The sequence below is a fragment of the Rattus norvegicus genome, chromosome 2 (assembly GCF_021556685.1).
Source record: "Rattus norvegicus strain SHRSP/BbbUtx chromosome 2, alternate assembly SHRSP_T2T, whole genome shotgun sequence".
Lineage (NCBI taxonomy): Eukaryota > Metazoa > Chordata > Mammalia > Rodentia > Muridae > Rattus > Rattus norvegicus.
The window spans coordinates 238,181,080-238,197,669 of record NC_141535.1 but is presented as its reverse complement, the minus strand read 5'-3'; the positions used below and the strand labels follow the sequence as shown (position 1 = coordinate 238,197,669).

Sequence of the window (16,590 nt, the reverse complement as noted above, 5' to 3'; positions counted from 1 at the left end):
CTTGATTCGTGGTGCTTTCTTTGATAGGAGAGGCAGATACCAAGCCACACACATCGGTATCATCATTTTCCATCACTGAAAAAAAATTTATTTTGTATTTTTATAAAATTAGTATTAATTTTTAAATGCATTTTGAAAGTCACCTTTGGGGGCTGGGAAGACAAGGACCAGTGGGTAGAAGGACTGGCTACACAAGCCTGGGACGTCTAAGTTCAGATCTGTTGCACTCCTACAAAAGCTGAACATGGCCGATGTCCCTCTAACCCCAACCCTTTTGGAGGGAGCAGACGTGGAGGAGGCACGATGATTCCTTAGACTTGCTGGCCAGGGAACCCAGCTAAAAGAGAAGTGACCTGCTAAACGTGCTAAACAATGTGTTTGAGAGACCCTGTCTCCTGGAATAGATGAAGTGTGGGCTAACTCATGCACATGTACACACACACACACACACACACACATATATACACACATATTCATATACATATATGATATACACACACATATACATACACATATATACTCACACACATACATAAGCACACACAAATACACAGACATATATATACAGACATACTCATACACACATACATAAGCACATACATATACATACACATATATACTCACACACATACATAAACACATAGACATAACATACACATGCACCTATATATACATACATATGCATGTACATACACAGAGGCACACACACATTCATAAACGCAGTACACATAGTCATTTCCACACCATCTGGTTGTCAATAAGAGAAGTCAAGGCATGTCTGTGTTAAATTACCCACTACCTGACTGGATCCTTGCTACTGGATTCCTCGCCTTGGATTCCTGGCACTTTTGAGTTCCTTCCCCAGCAAATCAAACAAATGAAGGGAAACCATCCCAGTTTTGTCATAAACATCTCAAAGAGCGATGAGATGAGTAGCAATAAGACAGAATGGTCTACGTTTTGATGCTTTGATTATTGCTAGCAAATGATAAAATTGTCAATTCCTAAGACATGAAATTCATGCCTGAGATAATATAATTATTATATTGTATAATCACATTAAGCTGTTGCTGCTGACTCTTAGAACACTCTGTCTTCCCATCCGAGGGAGAGAAGCTGGCAATTCTACTTTCTTGACCTGACTCTTACCAGCAGGTAGCCCCATCCCCTAGAGTAGTTTACACGGCAGCTAAAAATCCAAAAATTACCGTGAAAATACCTTCATCAAATTGAAGGCTCAGTTCAGCTTGTTTAATTGGTTGCCCAACTCTTCTACCAAAGTCAGTATGTGTGCGAATACACGTGCAAAGACAAGCCAAAGGATGACACACTGTAGGCTTCTTGTGTTGACATTTTATTGTGGTAATTGAAGTAGTTTCGCCATACATGTGTCACACGGTAGCGCATGCCACAGCAATGCCAGCTGCACACTTTGTTGGCATTTCAAGCGGATCTTTGTAACATCTGCATTCATTTACAGGAAGCAAAGCACACAGGGATCATGTGACCCATGAGTCCTGTCAGCAAATGTATTCTCTCCCCCCTCAAATTCAGACTCCATTGGCATTCAGATACTGTAGCATGTAGATTAGTTCTTATATGAACTCAAGGACCAAAAATGGCTGTTAGCCTTTGAAAGAAATACAATAGTTATCCGGCCACCGTTCAAAGGCAAGCCTTCTTACAATTTACCATTACTCTGTTGAGTGATGTGTTTGTCGTTGCAAGAGCTTTAGAGTTCATAGGGGGTGATAAAGCAGAAGCCTTATACAGATTCCTAGGTGACACAACACTCTTAGTCTCACAGTGGATTACCTGAGTAAATTTCTTCCAATACCCATCTCCTACCATGTGGCAGACCCTCAAACATAGAAGCAATCTCAGCAGGTGCCATCTCAATCCATCAGTTACAGTCACAAGACCGTTAAAGTGCGTCTCACTTCACGTGGGTCGACGCTTTGTGTCTCTTAGGTATAGAGCCTTCAACCTTGCTCCTAAACTGACCCAATATTTCATCAAAGTTTTATTGTTGCTCGTGTAAAAACACACCACTATAAAAATTCAAGGGAGACCAGTGTTTAAAAGGCAATCTTTCAATCTTTTCTTTACTTTGCCCATCATGTACAGCTAAAGCTTCAAATTTAAAGACAGGGAACAGAGGAGAGAGAGAGAGAGAGAGAGAGAGAGAGAGAGAGAGAGAGAAGTGCGCAGAATCGTTTGCTTTATGAATATATTTCTACGGTTTTCATTTACTCACAAGCCAACATTAGTTCAAAACAATTAAATATCTAACAATTAATATGTAGATAACATGGCCCTTCACATTTAAAGCTCTTGGTTTACAGGGAAAAGCAAATTTCCAAAAACCACCAGGTCACAAGAACGTAATTGTATACTTATATTTTTATTGTTGTTTAATGCTTAGAACCAAGTACATGGGATTTGGGATGTAAGCTAGCAACTGCTAAATAAGGAAGGAAGGAATTTCCTGTCACTTCGAGGTATTTACTATTTTTAGAAGAATATATATTTAAGAATGAATAAGTGCTTTGTAGAAGATAAAGTAATGAGGTGTATGCAGCTATCTTTTTTGGTATCTGTGAATAGTGTGTATTGCCTTGCATATGTTTAAGGTTGAAGGTAATGTTCACACAGAATAACATTGACATGTTAAGGAACAAAGCATTGAATTTCTATTCAAATATCTAAAATTTCCCGTCAGCATCATCCCATTCTCATCTACTTTCCAGGCTAATGAGATAATTTGAATGAAATCATTTTCTTGATGCCTAGGAGGCACTTACTCTCTGTGTATGCACAAACATTAGGTCAAAGAAAGGGGTTTGGTTTTGGCTTGGTTAGAACTTTAAAGATGAGTAACAAGAGCTTTCTTTTCTAATTTAGGCAAGCCCTCATGTCTTACAGACAGTAGAGTTGCTTCACCCATATACAACTTTACGTTCATATTGCAACAGGGTCTTTTAACAGATTCAACCCTTCAGGGCTGGCTTACTCAAGTGAAAACCAAGCTGTACCTTTAGATTCTGTTTGCAGGTGAGGACATAAAACAAGCGAGTTACTACTTAGACAATCGGGGAATCATCCGTATCTTAGCTTGCATAAGCATTCCAACCTGGCAATGAACCACCGTGGTCTACACTGCAGGTCTACACCCATCCCCTTCCTTGTAGGTAAACCAAAGTCCATTGTCAGAAAAAATCCTGGTGAGACTAACTAGCTTCTGGAGTCTTCTTTCTCTTCTGTTAAGGAGAGATTTACAGTTTCTACTACAGATATGTTGGAAGCATATGCACAAGAAATGGGTAACAAAAACTAAGGAATATTTTATACCTGTAATACCTGTCTCTGGCCTCCTGAGACTTCTACAGTTCGTTATCATGTCTTCTCATGGCTGCTCATCAGGGGATGGTGCTGTGACAAACACAGGCCACAGCACACCAGGTAATGCACTTAGATAATGAACACATGGCTTTCTACACAACTTCGTCCTGTCCAACTAGTCCAAACTGGAAAATGGAGGCAATGACATTCTAGTGCTCAAAACAAGGCCTTGCTTGGATAGATAAGAAAATCATGGTTTTTTTTTCACAATCGCCTGGCAGTTTCATGTAATTGCATTTACTCTTAGCTTTTAGTGTGTGTTTCTAGGGTAAGAATTCCTAACATGGACATCCCCCTCTCTTTTTTAATGAAAATTCCTTCCTAGTACCTGATAGAAGTTTCGGAGTACATACTCTATCCGACTAAATGATCATTTGTGAGGTAAGACAAGGTAAATGGCCAACAAACTAGGTTGGTGTCACTTATCAATGGCATATCCATAAGTTTTAGATTTTTTTATTCCTCCATGATTTTTTAAACCAAGAATTAAAAACAAATATGGCTACAGACCAACCCCAAAGGGGCTGATTTGTTTATTATCCCCATGAAGATTCAGAAGTGTTCCGGCATGTGCATCCTTTACTCTAAGGAATCTATGCCGTGTTGAAGAATCCACAACACTGACTCCTAAATACCACACTCATCTTCTTTACCCGGAGGCTTTATTCTCTTTAAAAAACAGTAAGACAAAATTATGTGGGATGTTCCCAGTACAAAAATCTCTGCTGGAATGCATGTGGGTGGGCAGCCATAAACCAGTTAAGAAGATGCCGGTAATGTGTGTAAAAAAATATGAATATTGCGGTAAAAAGTATATTCCCCAAAGGTAGTTCTTAAATGAAATACTTAAATCTTACAACTTTGGGTCACCACCTGTCCAGCTTTGGATGAGACCAGGTCAAGGGACCCCTGGCTGCTTTGGAGTTTCCTCTTCCTTTACAGGGAAGAGATATGAAGATACGGGAAGGTGGTGAATATTCCGAGATTTGCAAAAGCTTTATGTGTGTGAGTATAACCACTGGAGGGAAGTTCCAGTGAATATTGTACTTTCCAAGTCCAAAGGTCCACAGGGCATGGTCTCTATTTGTATGCAAGGCCAAGAGCTCACGCTGGTTTTCAGACTGCAGGGAGGAAGAGCGAGAATGGGAGCGGCGTGTGCTGCCCTGAAACCCAAGCATGAAGTCTCTGGACAGGGAGACAACTTCACACTGAACTTTGAATAAAGACTCCCTCCAGATTACACCATGGAACAGTGGCCTGGGCTCACTGGAGTCTTCTCTTCAGGGTCTTTAGATTCTTTTCTGGGGTGAAATGAGAAGCTACTGTTATCGGACTTTGTGAGGTAAATTGGTCTCAACTTTGAGAGACTTAAACCCATCCATGATATGCTTTCCAAAGAAGAGTGACACAGAAGTCACACAGCAAAGCTCCTGTCACTGCCATTGTCTTGTTTCTCTGTGTGACTAGCCATGAAAATGTCAAATCAAAGTATGTTTACATTTGATTCTTGACCCACTGGATTGCCTCCCGTTCTGCATGATTCCATGGTCTTACCAGATCTTTACTGAAAATGCACACTAGAACAAGCGGCTAAATTCCCATCTAGGGGAGTAAAATGTTGGAGAGTCAGGCTGGGATATTTCCTAGTACTTTGCAGTGTGCTAGAGTAACAAGGAACCCGTTTTATCCTAATCCTATAGTGAAGCCAAGCCCAGGCATCTAAGCCTTGTGTTTCACTGTTACATAGCTATTAATAGAGAGAAGTAATAGGATACGATCAGTGTTTTCTCAAGCCGAAAGCCCTATTGTCTAGAAAATAATTTATCACACAATGATGGGATCTTCAGGATCAACTCTGCAGCAAAAAATAACATTTCTAGTAGGAAGTAATTAATTATAAACCTAGCAAATTCTACACATTTGCGTATTTGTGTAAACAACTTTAACATGGTTTATTACATTTCCAGAAAGGTTAAATCTTATATTCAGTCTTCTGCTAATTCTTCTTACATATAATAAATATATATATTTATATGTTACTTGAGTGCATGTGTGTATGTATTTCACACACTTATATGACATATATACATAAAACAGCACGTAAGGGTCGCTTCCTTAAGGTTCAACTGGAGAAAATAAATGAATGGCTATTATGCACCGCCCATGGCAATCTTCCACTCAGTTTCACAAACGGCCATATCGGGACGTAAACAAAACATTGGAGCGAGTCATTCCGGGTGAATTATATTTCATGTTGTACAGTGGTGACCTCATGAGGAATTGAGTACTTCCTGGTAGCAAATACCTAAAAAAGGTAGTTAGAAAAATTAGATCGTTGCAAAAACTTTAATGTCAACATCACTCAAGAAAGGGTTGCTCAACTAATTATTTACCCATCTGAATACTGTTGCTATCACAATGGTACGATTCATACGAGAATTTTCCTCCTAAGACTGAACTTCAAAGAGTTGAACATAGAGATACAAACACATAAATTAGAGTACAGCGTGCTATCCTTCTTGAACTCAAGCACCCCGCCATTGCTTACTGATTCACATTAACAGTAGCATTTGTTTCAAAGATATAAAAAAACCATGGAGCCTAACTGTATAAGGTATCACTGATCGTTATAACTAAAGTTCATCTGAAACATCCTTAAGTGGAAACTTTGTATTCTTAGACAAGTCAGTGTTCAAGGTTACAAGTTATATGTAACCATGCAGCCAAACATATTTCTGAATATGTGATTTTTTCCCACTTTGTGATTTTAGAAAGACAAGATAATAAATATTCTATGTAACATCTCCATCAGGATGCTAACATGCTAACATTAATTTTGCATAATAAAAGTATGAATATTCACAATTAATAATAAAGACTATAAGTAAATTTATGTCAGTTCAGGTCCCACTTGCCAAGAAACTGGACCTTGTTTTTTTTTAATGACAAGTCTTAAAAATTGTGAATTACATATAAGTTCTGCATCCATATCATCTTCGCCTGTGAAAACCTTGATAAGATTATTGTCATTCTAATCGATAGGGCAGGAGATGAATGGCCAAGGAAATGCACACACAAACACACACACACACACACACACATACACACACACACACGGAATTTAACATACATATATACATATATATGGAAATTAACCATAACATCCAAAGACAAAGTTATAGTAATGACTTGAACAATGTACTGTACAGTCAGGACAATGATATGTGATGAATTTTCAATCACATATGTGACAACAGAAGACTAGAAATTAGCTGTGGTCTTGAAACAATAAATAAATGACAGGGAATATCTACTTCCTTCGCTGGGCACAGGAATCCTCTAGAGACAACATCATAAATGAACAGAGAAGAAACAAAATGAGTGCAAGAGCCGTCAGCTGTCTATTCTATGTAAAGCAATGAGAGAATTATGATACATCTATATTAATGGGAAAGTAAATTTACAGTTGTTTCTTGTGAATCTTAGAGAAAGAAAAGAATTCATTATAATCAAACTGCAAACAGCATTCAGATTAAAATAGGGTTTTCCATAATATCCATAAACATTACTTCATCATGAATAATAATACCTACTAAATCTGTTACCTAATATCACAAACTATAAATAATTGCTCCAATCATTAAGTTAATAGAGCAGTAAAATAATACACAACAAACTAAATTAAATCAAAATTCCAGAATGAGTGATGAATAATGAAACAACTGATTTCTCACATCACAGATTATATAAATTATTTTTTTAATATCACCAGAGTAATTTATATGGATTAATTATGATGTCAAGAGCTGGTGACGTCCTAATGATTAATCTGATATGTTTTGCCATTAAAAAAATGCTTCCCTTCTTTTGTAGGGGAAGGTGCAAAATAAACTAAGGGGCTTGATCAAAACTCCATAGTCAACACTTGCGGGAGCTACTCTAGCCTCTGGAAAACGCATCAGGAATTATACAGTAAACAGCAACTCATGCCAACCTCTACATGCACGTACCTATGTGCGTGCGTGCAGGCAAGAGTGCGCACTCACGCATGCGTATATGGTTGCCTGGGCATGAGCATAGAGGCCTTAAGTTGACGTCATCAGTCGTCTCTCTCTATCATTTTCTACTTTACTTACTGGGACGGGGTCTCTTGCTGGACCTCTCTAGCTCAGAAGCTAGACAGTTTGTCCCAAATGCCCCCTATCTACTGGGTTCTGGGATTATAGGTGGCCATTAAGCCTGCCGAGGTTTTGCTTCTATGTGGGTTCTGGGGATCTAAATTTAGGTCTTCATGGTTGTGGGACAAACATTTTATCGACTGAGCCATTTTGACAGCCCTCTAATTAAAATTTTAATTTCCAATAAATCAGTGCTATTGACACTTCAGCGACATTCCCGAAAATGTTTTTCTATTGTCTCTCACTAGCTCTGGAAGCCACCATCTTCCTGCCCTGGGCTTCCTGGGAGTTGGGCTACGACACCTAGCCTTTCAAAAGTTCTTCTTAGCACATGAAAACAATAAGTAAATAAAACCACAAAGTACAAGATCCTAGGTAATTTATTTTAGACTAACAATTATTTAAATAGTATTTTATAGGCTAGCACTTATAATTTCCTTATAAATATTAACATGTAATTCAAATAACAATCATCTAAGTAAGTGTCACTGCTAACGCCATTTTAAGGGTGAATCAGCTATCTGAAGAACACAGGGTCAAGTGTCTTTCCCCTGGTCACACAGCTAGCGAAGGGACTTGAAAGTTTCAGAGCCCTCTGCACATCTACAGGGCTGCTGCTGTCCAGGACTGAACTTCTTGGTCATGACAATTCCACACTTGTCCTTTCAGAATTTATATGAAGTTATTGTGTACTTCAGGAAGTGGACAACAGTGTTGGTATATGCACGCCACAAAGACCAAATTTTTTTTTCAGAGCCGGGGACCGAACCCAGGGCCTTGCCACTCTACCACTAGCGCTCTACCACTGAGCTAAATCCCCAACCCCAAAGACCAACTTTTTTAATAGAAGCGGAAGTTACTAAGAAACTGTTCTTTTGGACTGGAATAAAAAGAGAAGTGCATCATCACGAACTTGAAAGAGCAGATGAAATTATACAGCAAAAACACTGCTTGCCTAAAGCAAATGCCCGGATATCGCAAGGCACTCTGGAGCGATGCAAGGCTTATTTGCCTCGAAGACGCCACAGTAGCTGAACAGCAAAGAGTGCGTTTAAATCGTTCTTTGTGTTGGAGGTAAATAACACAGTTTAATTCTTTTAAGCAGGAAGACTGTCTCTAGGAAGTAAATTTATAAACTATAACTGAAGGGTCCATATAAGTACCAAAAATACAAAGAAGTTTACAGCTTTTGTCCTAGCTTTTCTTTTTTTTTTTTTTTTTTTTTTTTTTTGGCTTTACCAAAATAGCTCACAGCTAACTGGTACCCAGGAGCAGCACAACAGAGCGTCTACATTCACTCTGCACCAGAGCCATTCTCCTCATTCGTAAGGCAAGGGGTGCTCATCCTCACGGGTTGTGTGTAGACGTAGGATGCGTACTTTTAAAATTCCGGATTGGTATAGAGTTTTATATGTTACCTTATTGCTGATTCTGGTGATCCCCAGAACGCTAATCAACCCGAAACTGATAGGAAATTCACTTTGAACACGAGACACTCACCTTCCAGCATCTCTCTGTAGTAGGACAAGGACCCCTGAACTCCTTCAGGTGAACCCAGATTCGTGGTCTGAGGACTGCAGGGTAAATAAAATTCAACAGACTGTGTTCCCTGTGCTTTGGAGGACTTTTCTTACAGTCTTGAAATTTTGTGACATAGAATTTTTTTTTATCATTTTGGATATAAAATTCGGTATGTTAAGTCTATTAATCTTATATAACCACCCGCAAGTCTAGAATCCTGCTGCCATCCCAAAACGAGTCTCTGCACTTCCTAGTTTTCTTAGTTTCTCTTCTCCTCAGCGTGGATTCGGGAACGCGCTGGAAAGAGGACTTGCCTGGCACACTATCAAGTCCTCAGCTCAGCGGCAGACACTTACAAAAGGCTACTCTAGGGGAAATCCTCTTCTCTTCCCTAGTCCCTTACTAGGTCCCTTGCCACTGTGGTTATTTGGATTGTGTTACACAGACCAAAGGCTGGAAGCTAGTGTCCACGTAAGAGGAAAAGCTCCAGTGTCTGTCTTTGGGGATCTAAGTTCTTTCACCATTATTTTTTCTGTTGTTCTTTTCATTTACCTATGAATTTTACGATGTCATTTTAAACAGCTGAATAATGCTCAAATGTGCCACCACTCCCTAAGCCACTCATCTAGGGTGTTTCCAATCCCTGCCCATCAGCGAACATGGATGGAGAAGTTCCTCGGTAGTGAGACACAGAGGCCTTTGGGTATATGTCCGCGTGTATTATAACTGAATCGTGAGGTCCACCTCGAGGTACGGACGCTTCAGAACCACAGCACTGATTTCTCTTATAGCTGCACAGATTTGCACTCACACTAGCCACGGATGAACATTCCCCTTGCTCCTCAACCTTGCCAACAGGAGCTGCCGTTTGCTGACTGACCTTGGCCATTCTGACTGTGCTGAAATGAAACCTTAGAGCAGTTTTAGTTTGCATTGCCTGACGGCTAAAGATGTCCAGCATTTCTTTGTGTGTTTTGTATCCACTTGTGTTTAACTTTGGGGGGAACTGGCTACTTAGTTCCGTCTCCATTTTTTACATTAGGCTATTGGTTTCTTCGTGGTGCCCTTTTGGTTCTTTATATGTTTAGATAAGAGCGTTCTATCATATTGGTAATGATCTTTTCCCATTTGGTAGGAAGCCACGGTGTCTTTTACCGTACAGAGTGTTTCAGCTTGACAACATTTGTTAACTGTTGATCCTTAGTGCCCGAGCTGTCGGGATCCTGTTCAGAATGTCCTTCCCTGTGTCCATGAGCTCAGGCCTGTTCTTCATTTTCTCTTCTATCAGATCCAGGGTATTTATCTGTCTTATGTTGAGGTTCTTGATCCATTTGGAGTTGAGTTTTTTCACAGGGTGAGTGATAGGATTCTATATTCATTCCTCTGCAAGCAGCCATCCAGTTTGGTCAGCACTGTCTGTTGGGAGATGCTGTCCCTCCTCCATCATCAACCCCTTCCCCTCAAGACTCGGGGAATATATAGAAGAGGAGGCAGAAAGGTCGTTAAGAGACAGAGGTGATGGATTACTCTGAAGGAAGAGTGTCTTCCAGACACAACAGGACTGATGTGCGTACAAACTCACAGAGCCTGGCAGCGTGCACAAGACCTGGTTCAAGCCAGGTGGGGTGCCAGCACTGAGGGGAGAAAAGTGAACATGGGCTCCCACTCTCAACCAAGACCCTATCTGCAAATGATACCCACAGGCAAAGGAAAAATTGGTTTTCTCCAATGGATCTCACTGGGTGGATTACCACACTCAGGGTCTGCCCCATGTCCAGGCCTAAAAGAGCAACGAAAACCGAACTCAGCGATGTTTCTATTGACAAAAATGTCTGCTTGGACAGGCTGATTCTCACTGTGGGGGGTTCTTCTGTGTGTGTTTCTTGGCTTTTTGTTGCTTATGGTCTTGTTTTGATTTGCTTCTGTGAGAAAACATATAGTTGGGTGGGTGGGGATGTGAGAGGGATTAAGGGAGATGAAAAACATGATCGAATACACAAAAAAGTTCTTTTTTGATTTATAAAAATGCTTCTTTCACCTCCACCCTCCACCCTTCCTACCTAGGAAACTTCAACTTTACTCCCAGATTATGAAGTCGACTGTCACACTTACACACTTATCACAGATGCCACTGTGTCTGCTTACAAGCTTGGAGTGTTTGCCGTGCTTCTCCTTTGAGTCGTGTACTGGCTGTCTCTGTTGTGAGGCTAATACTCCACTGTATGACCTCACATTCTGCTCTTACTGATGGCGGTTGAGTTGGTTCTATGGCCCGGCTTCTGTAAAACAGACGCTGCTATCCACGATGGTGGGCAAGCATCCGGGAGCCTGGCTTCGGAGCCTTTGGGGCTATACTCAGAGTTGTCGCTTCTGGGTCGTATGTGCACTTAGTTACATTTAGCTTTTCTGAGAAAATGCCGCACCGAGTTCCACAGCAGCCACGTCACTTTGCATCCTCAGCAGCAAAGCAAGCCTGGGCCTTGCTACTCTCCCTGTATTCTAACACATTGACAGAGCACACCCCTGCTTGGGAGCCGCCAGCCATTATGAAGTACCTTGTGGTTTCGACTTCGATTGGGGAAGGAAGAGGACGAGGCCTATTGTCAAAGACGCACTGTGTCACGTGCTACTAACGTGAGACCTGTTTCTCAGCTCTCAAGGACTCCAGTGATCTCTGGCCTGCCCATGTCCCAGAGTCACTGAGAAGGTACGCAGAAGAATACTGCTGACGGCTGACATGTCCTGAGCATCAGCCCCACGGGTAAGACGGTCCTTTGCCTGAGATCAGCATGCCTTGCTGTGGCCTCGGGTCATTAATGATGCCATGTGCTTGCAGCTTTTTAACTGTAAAGTATAACACACGTTCAGAAAGGAACGGTAAACAGGACGTTCAGTTTATACGCGTTCTGAAGTGACTACTTGTAGAAAGCCACCCTGTTGGGCATCTGGGCAGAGTCCCTGAGCCCAGAGTTACAGCAGCCTCTTTCTCCGCGGACTCAAGTCCACCTTGGTGTTTACAACACTTATATCCTTATCTCCCGTCTGAATCCATCTTCCTAAAAGACTGTTTCGCTTCTTAACTTTCATTAACAATCAAATAAAGTCGATGTTCCTTTGTTCCTGACTAACTTTGCTCCAGCTCACATTTGGGCCTGCAGGTAAACCATTTTCCTTACCAGTACTGAATGCTAGTCCACTGTGTGATGTTCTAGAATGGGTACCAATTCTTCTGTTGTATACTTAGGTTGTTTCTAATTTTTGAAAAGGGTATTACGAGTAAACAATGCCGTGACCATTGGCATGACCGTGGCCAAGGGTGTTTGTCCTCCTGATTATGCACTTCTACCAGGAAATGACTGGCACGGAGGCCATGGAAGTGGTAGGGTCCCATAGGCAGTGCTCAACAGATACCAGTTTTGCTGTTTCCTGCCATGAAGGTGATTCTCGTTTCCTGGTGTTCTTGGCAGTTCCAGTGTGCGGCATTGTGGTGGCCTCCTTCTGTTATTCTGCAGTGTCTTGCATACTAACTTGCTCATGTACATTTAAAAATGTTTCCTGCCCCCTTTTCAACATTTTCTTCACCAATTCTCCATTAAGTGGTCTGGGGTTTTTTTGTTTATTTGTTTGTTTGTTTGTTTGTTTGTTTTTAAGTTGTAAGAACTCATATGTAACTTCTACCGGACTTTATTCTTGTCTGTGTTTTGCTTTTTTGTCCTGAGGTAGGGTCACTTGGAATCCTGGCTGGCTTGAACTTGCTATGTAGCTAAGGCTGGCTTTGAACTCCTGATTCTCTGCATATACCTCTGTTCCTGCAGGCTTGGATTACAGTTCTGCAGCCCCATGCCTTGTAACGTTATAGTCCATACGGTATACGGATTGCAGGCATCTTTCTCTAGTCTGTAGCTTTCTGGGTTTTTTTTTTTCATTTTAATAGGCTGTGCTGATAATTATTCATATATGTACCTAATTTTAATATAAAATACAGCCATCTTTTCATTTAGGATTAACGCTTTTGGTGCTACTTGTCTAATGGCCATTTATACATCTCAAACTCATGGATATATTCTCCTTGGAAATTTTCCATTTTAACCTTCATGACTGCATGCTCCGCTCATCAACTTAATGGATAAAGTTGGACTTCTTTTCTCAAGTACTTAGAAATCTAAGGAAATAATAATTTACTCTCTTAGATTGGTTGATTTCATCAAGATTGTTAAAGTTACTTTGTTTCTCTTTAGATGCTTAAGAACCCAGATTTCTTCACTACCTCTCCATCTCAAACCCAATGCCGTACACCCGTCTGCATCCTCGGTCCTCTGAGGCCCCTTGGTTACAAGGCTGCATGGGACCTGGTGTGCCAGGCAGCCATGATTTCTTCCTCGCTGGAGCAGGAATGCTGGGTGTTTGGGCATGTACGACTCTGCAGAAATCCCTGCTCTGCCTTTTCTGGTTGGATAAACAGTTTCCTAATCACAAGTATAACTCAATCTGATAACACAATTTGTCAGAACCTGAAACTGGGAACAAAGCTATGGGTCAAACCCAGGGCCTGCCATACCCACCGTGAACATTCCTCTCTCTCAGCCACGTGCCAGCCATCTCTCCGCCCCTCTATTCTATCAGGTAGCAAAAGACTTCAATCTCTCCCTCAGGTTATGGAGCCTAACACCAGTGCTACACGCAGAAGCCGGATGAGGACTGCTCTAGCTAACCTTGCTTCAGTTTGCTAGTGTATAGCTTCGGATTTTGCCCTTAGGTTGATAGGTGAGAATGAACGTTTGTTTTTTTCGTTAATAAAGCTCTGTTTGGTTTTTTGTATAGAAGGTGGGTAACTAGCCTTAAAACAAAGAGAAACTAAGTTCTCTCCTTTTCTATTCTCAAGGTGGGGTTGACAGTGAGCCCATATAAACCTAGACACCAAAGAGGAGCCTGAGAATTTACCAACCAGGCATAGTACAATGGAGCATCAAGCCAGTCCCAAACGTTAGTATCCTCAAGAGCACATAGACACGTGCATATTTCTAAATGAAAGCCCTGGTTCCTACACCAACCCTAGTTGTTTGGCTATTATGAGACTTACATGTGCCGTGTCTTTTTAATTGGTGTGTTATTTTTGTAAGGTTTCAAGGTCAGAAACCACTTTCTTGCATCTAGTATTTAAAACTTCTTAGGAAATATTGTTCAAAAGTCATGGTATGCATAGGTCTGTAAAACTAGGTGAGGCCAACTGTCTCTCTTTGTTTCATTTTGTTTTTTGGGGGGTGGGGTTCTTTTGGATAAAATTTCCAAAGACATATCTCCTCATAAAAGTGCTCAAGCTTAATTCATGAATGCATATGTTACATTCATACTTAGGTACACCCTTGCTTGTAATTAATGTATATATATGCATTCACGTGCATATTTATCAAGTATACTTTAGAAATAAAAGTAATTAATCCATCAAAGGCTAAAGTCTATAAAGTAAAGTGTTATAGATTCATTTTCCTATGAGTTGAAGCTACTGCTCTTAAATTGCTGTGACGCCCATCTGGGTTTTAAAAGCTAGCTACTGCACTAAAGTGTTTATTATCCTCCTCTCCTTGGGTTTTCCTCAAGAGCTAACTCTCACTATGTCCTAGCCTCTTTCCAGAACTGCATCATCTGACCAGTGGACCAGAGGAGGACACACACTCGCCTGGCCTAGCCCTTGTGCAGAGAAATTGCACATTCCATTACTCTCCGGCCCTCATGGAAGGAATTAAAGTTCTCAGGCGACGGCAGTAGAAACTTCATGTTGATCCAAGTCTGCCTTTCAAGAAGATAAGTTTAATTGTGTATTAGAAAACTCACAGGAGTCACCTATACCATTTCCCCAGTAAGGCTTGTCAGTAAAATTCTACTTAGAAATCCGTCTCCTGTAATGAAGGGTTCTGAACTTGGGCAGGAATGATGGTGCAAGCTTACTGAACCTCATGGTGCTTAGACCTGTAACCCCAGGCTCATCTGAGGAAGTCTGGAACTGAAGGTTACAGGAGGAGGATACCTCTCCTGGCCACAAAGATTAGAAAGAAAAAAACTGAAGCAACTGTGGGGTGTGACCTCTTCCTCCAGACTGATCTTCCTCACAAAACTATCTGATCCATCAATAGACACTGAGTTGCAGACCTAGAATTTCAGGAAGGCTACTCCAGAGCACTGACGAATTCTTGCCTGGGTGAGACTCCTGGACACTCACAGCATGTTATGCCCTAAAGAAAAGGCTCTTCATTTCTGTGCTGGAACGCCAACACAATGGCAACAATTTGTTTAAATCCATTAACGAAAGGTTTATTTCCCGTTAAAACTGTACAATACAACTTTAAAATACTCACAGCTAACTCTGTCACTAGAGTTGTGATCATTAGGCCACCGCATGCAAAAGGAATAAAACTGGTTAAAACAGCCTACACGGTGTATAGAAAACAAAGTCTGGGTTGGCAAGTGTGTCTGCTGGTCCCTTCTGAGAAAAATATTCCAATCCACTTTGTGGTCACAGGTCACTGTCGCAGAGACAGGGGCTTGAGGGCCCTCCCTGAGGTCATTCTGCACCAACATCTAGGGTTCCATTTGCTCGTTAGTTTTTAGCCTACTCCCTGACTCATTTTAGACTGTGGCTTTATTTTCACAGCTCACATTCTTCTACTTTAGGTAGTGTCACATTTGCATGATGAAGCTACCATGACAAAGACTGGGAACTAACTCAGAGCATAGGGAACAGGTCTGTCCTGTGCAAGACCATGGGTTCAATGTACAGGAAGTTACCGTTCATCCTCAGTTCTACCAGGTACTGTAACCGTGTTGGAAATGGACTACTTGTCTACCTGTAATCTTGCAGTTCAACAGTTGCCTGTTTCTGTGTTTCTGACTTTAAAATAGCTACATGTTTTAACTTGTCAGACATGAGACTTGATTTTGAAATTGAACTCTACAAACATTTACATCCTGCCGATCAGCTTGGCCATGTCTTGGTAGAGGTGTGCTGGAAAATAAAAATCAAATCAGAGGCACCTTCTAGACTGTATTGTTCTCGGAGGTGAATGCTGACATACCCCTGTTAGGGAATAACAACTAACTTCATTCGAACAGCTTGGCGTGTTCTTACCCAATTTTTTGGAAACAAGAATATTTAAGTCAAGCCCGCTTGTTTCCGTTCACCATCTATCTACCTTCTTTAGGTTTTAGGTTGCCGTACCTGTTCGGTCTCTTAAAAACAAAGACTACAGACACTTCCGGTTTTTAGCGGGAGTCCCAATCTCCGGCTCCCTGCCTCCAGCTCACTGCTCCCAAACCCCGTGGGAGAGAGAGCTCACCACCGAGACAGGTGGGCACTCCTGAGACTGCAGAGCAGAAGAGACCACCAACACTGCCCACCCCTGCCCACATCCCTGCCCCAAGAGAAAACTGTATACGGCCTCTGGGTTTCCTTGGATAAGGGCACAGGAGCAGGAAATCCGCTGCCTCTGAGACA

General features: G+C 41.3%; 1 protein-coding gene across 10 annotated transcripts in view; it reads right to left on the bottom strand.

Moving 5' to 3' along the window:
* Window positions 1–1,333: 1,333 nt before the first annotated feature.
* Window positions 1,334–16,590, bottom strand: part of Ttll7 (tubulin tyrosine ligase like 7) — a 123,106-nt gene continuing 107,849 nt past the window's right edge. For 5 of the 10 annotated variants that reach the window (XM_087625287.1, XM_087625281.1, XM_087625278.1 and 2 more), the window contains one exon: window positions 1,339–5,707. In XM_087625287.1, coding sequence (XP_087481413.1) covers window positions 5,587–5,707 — 121 coding nt within the window. In that variant the 3' untranslated portion in view covers window positions 1,339–5,586. 10 annotated transcript variants of the gene reach the window in all.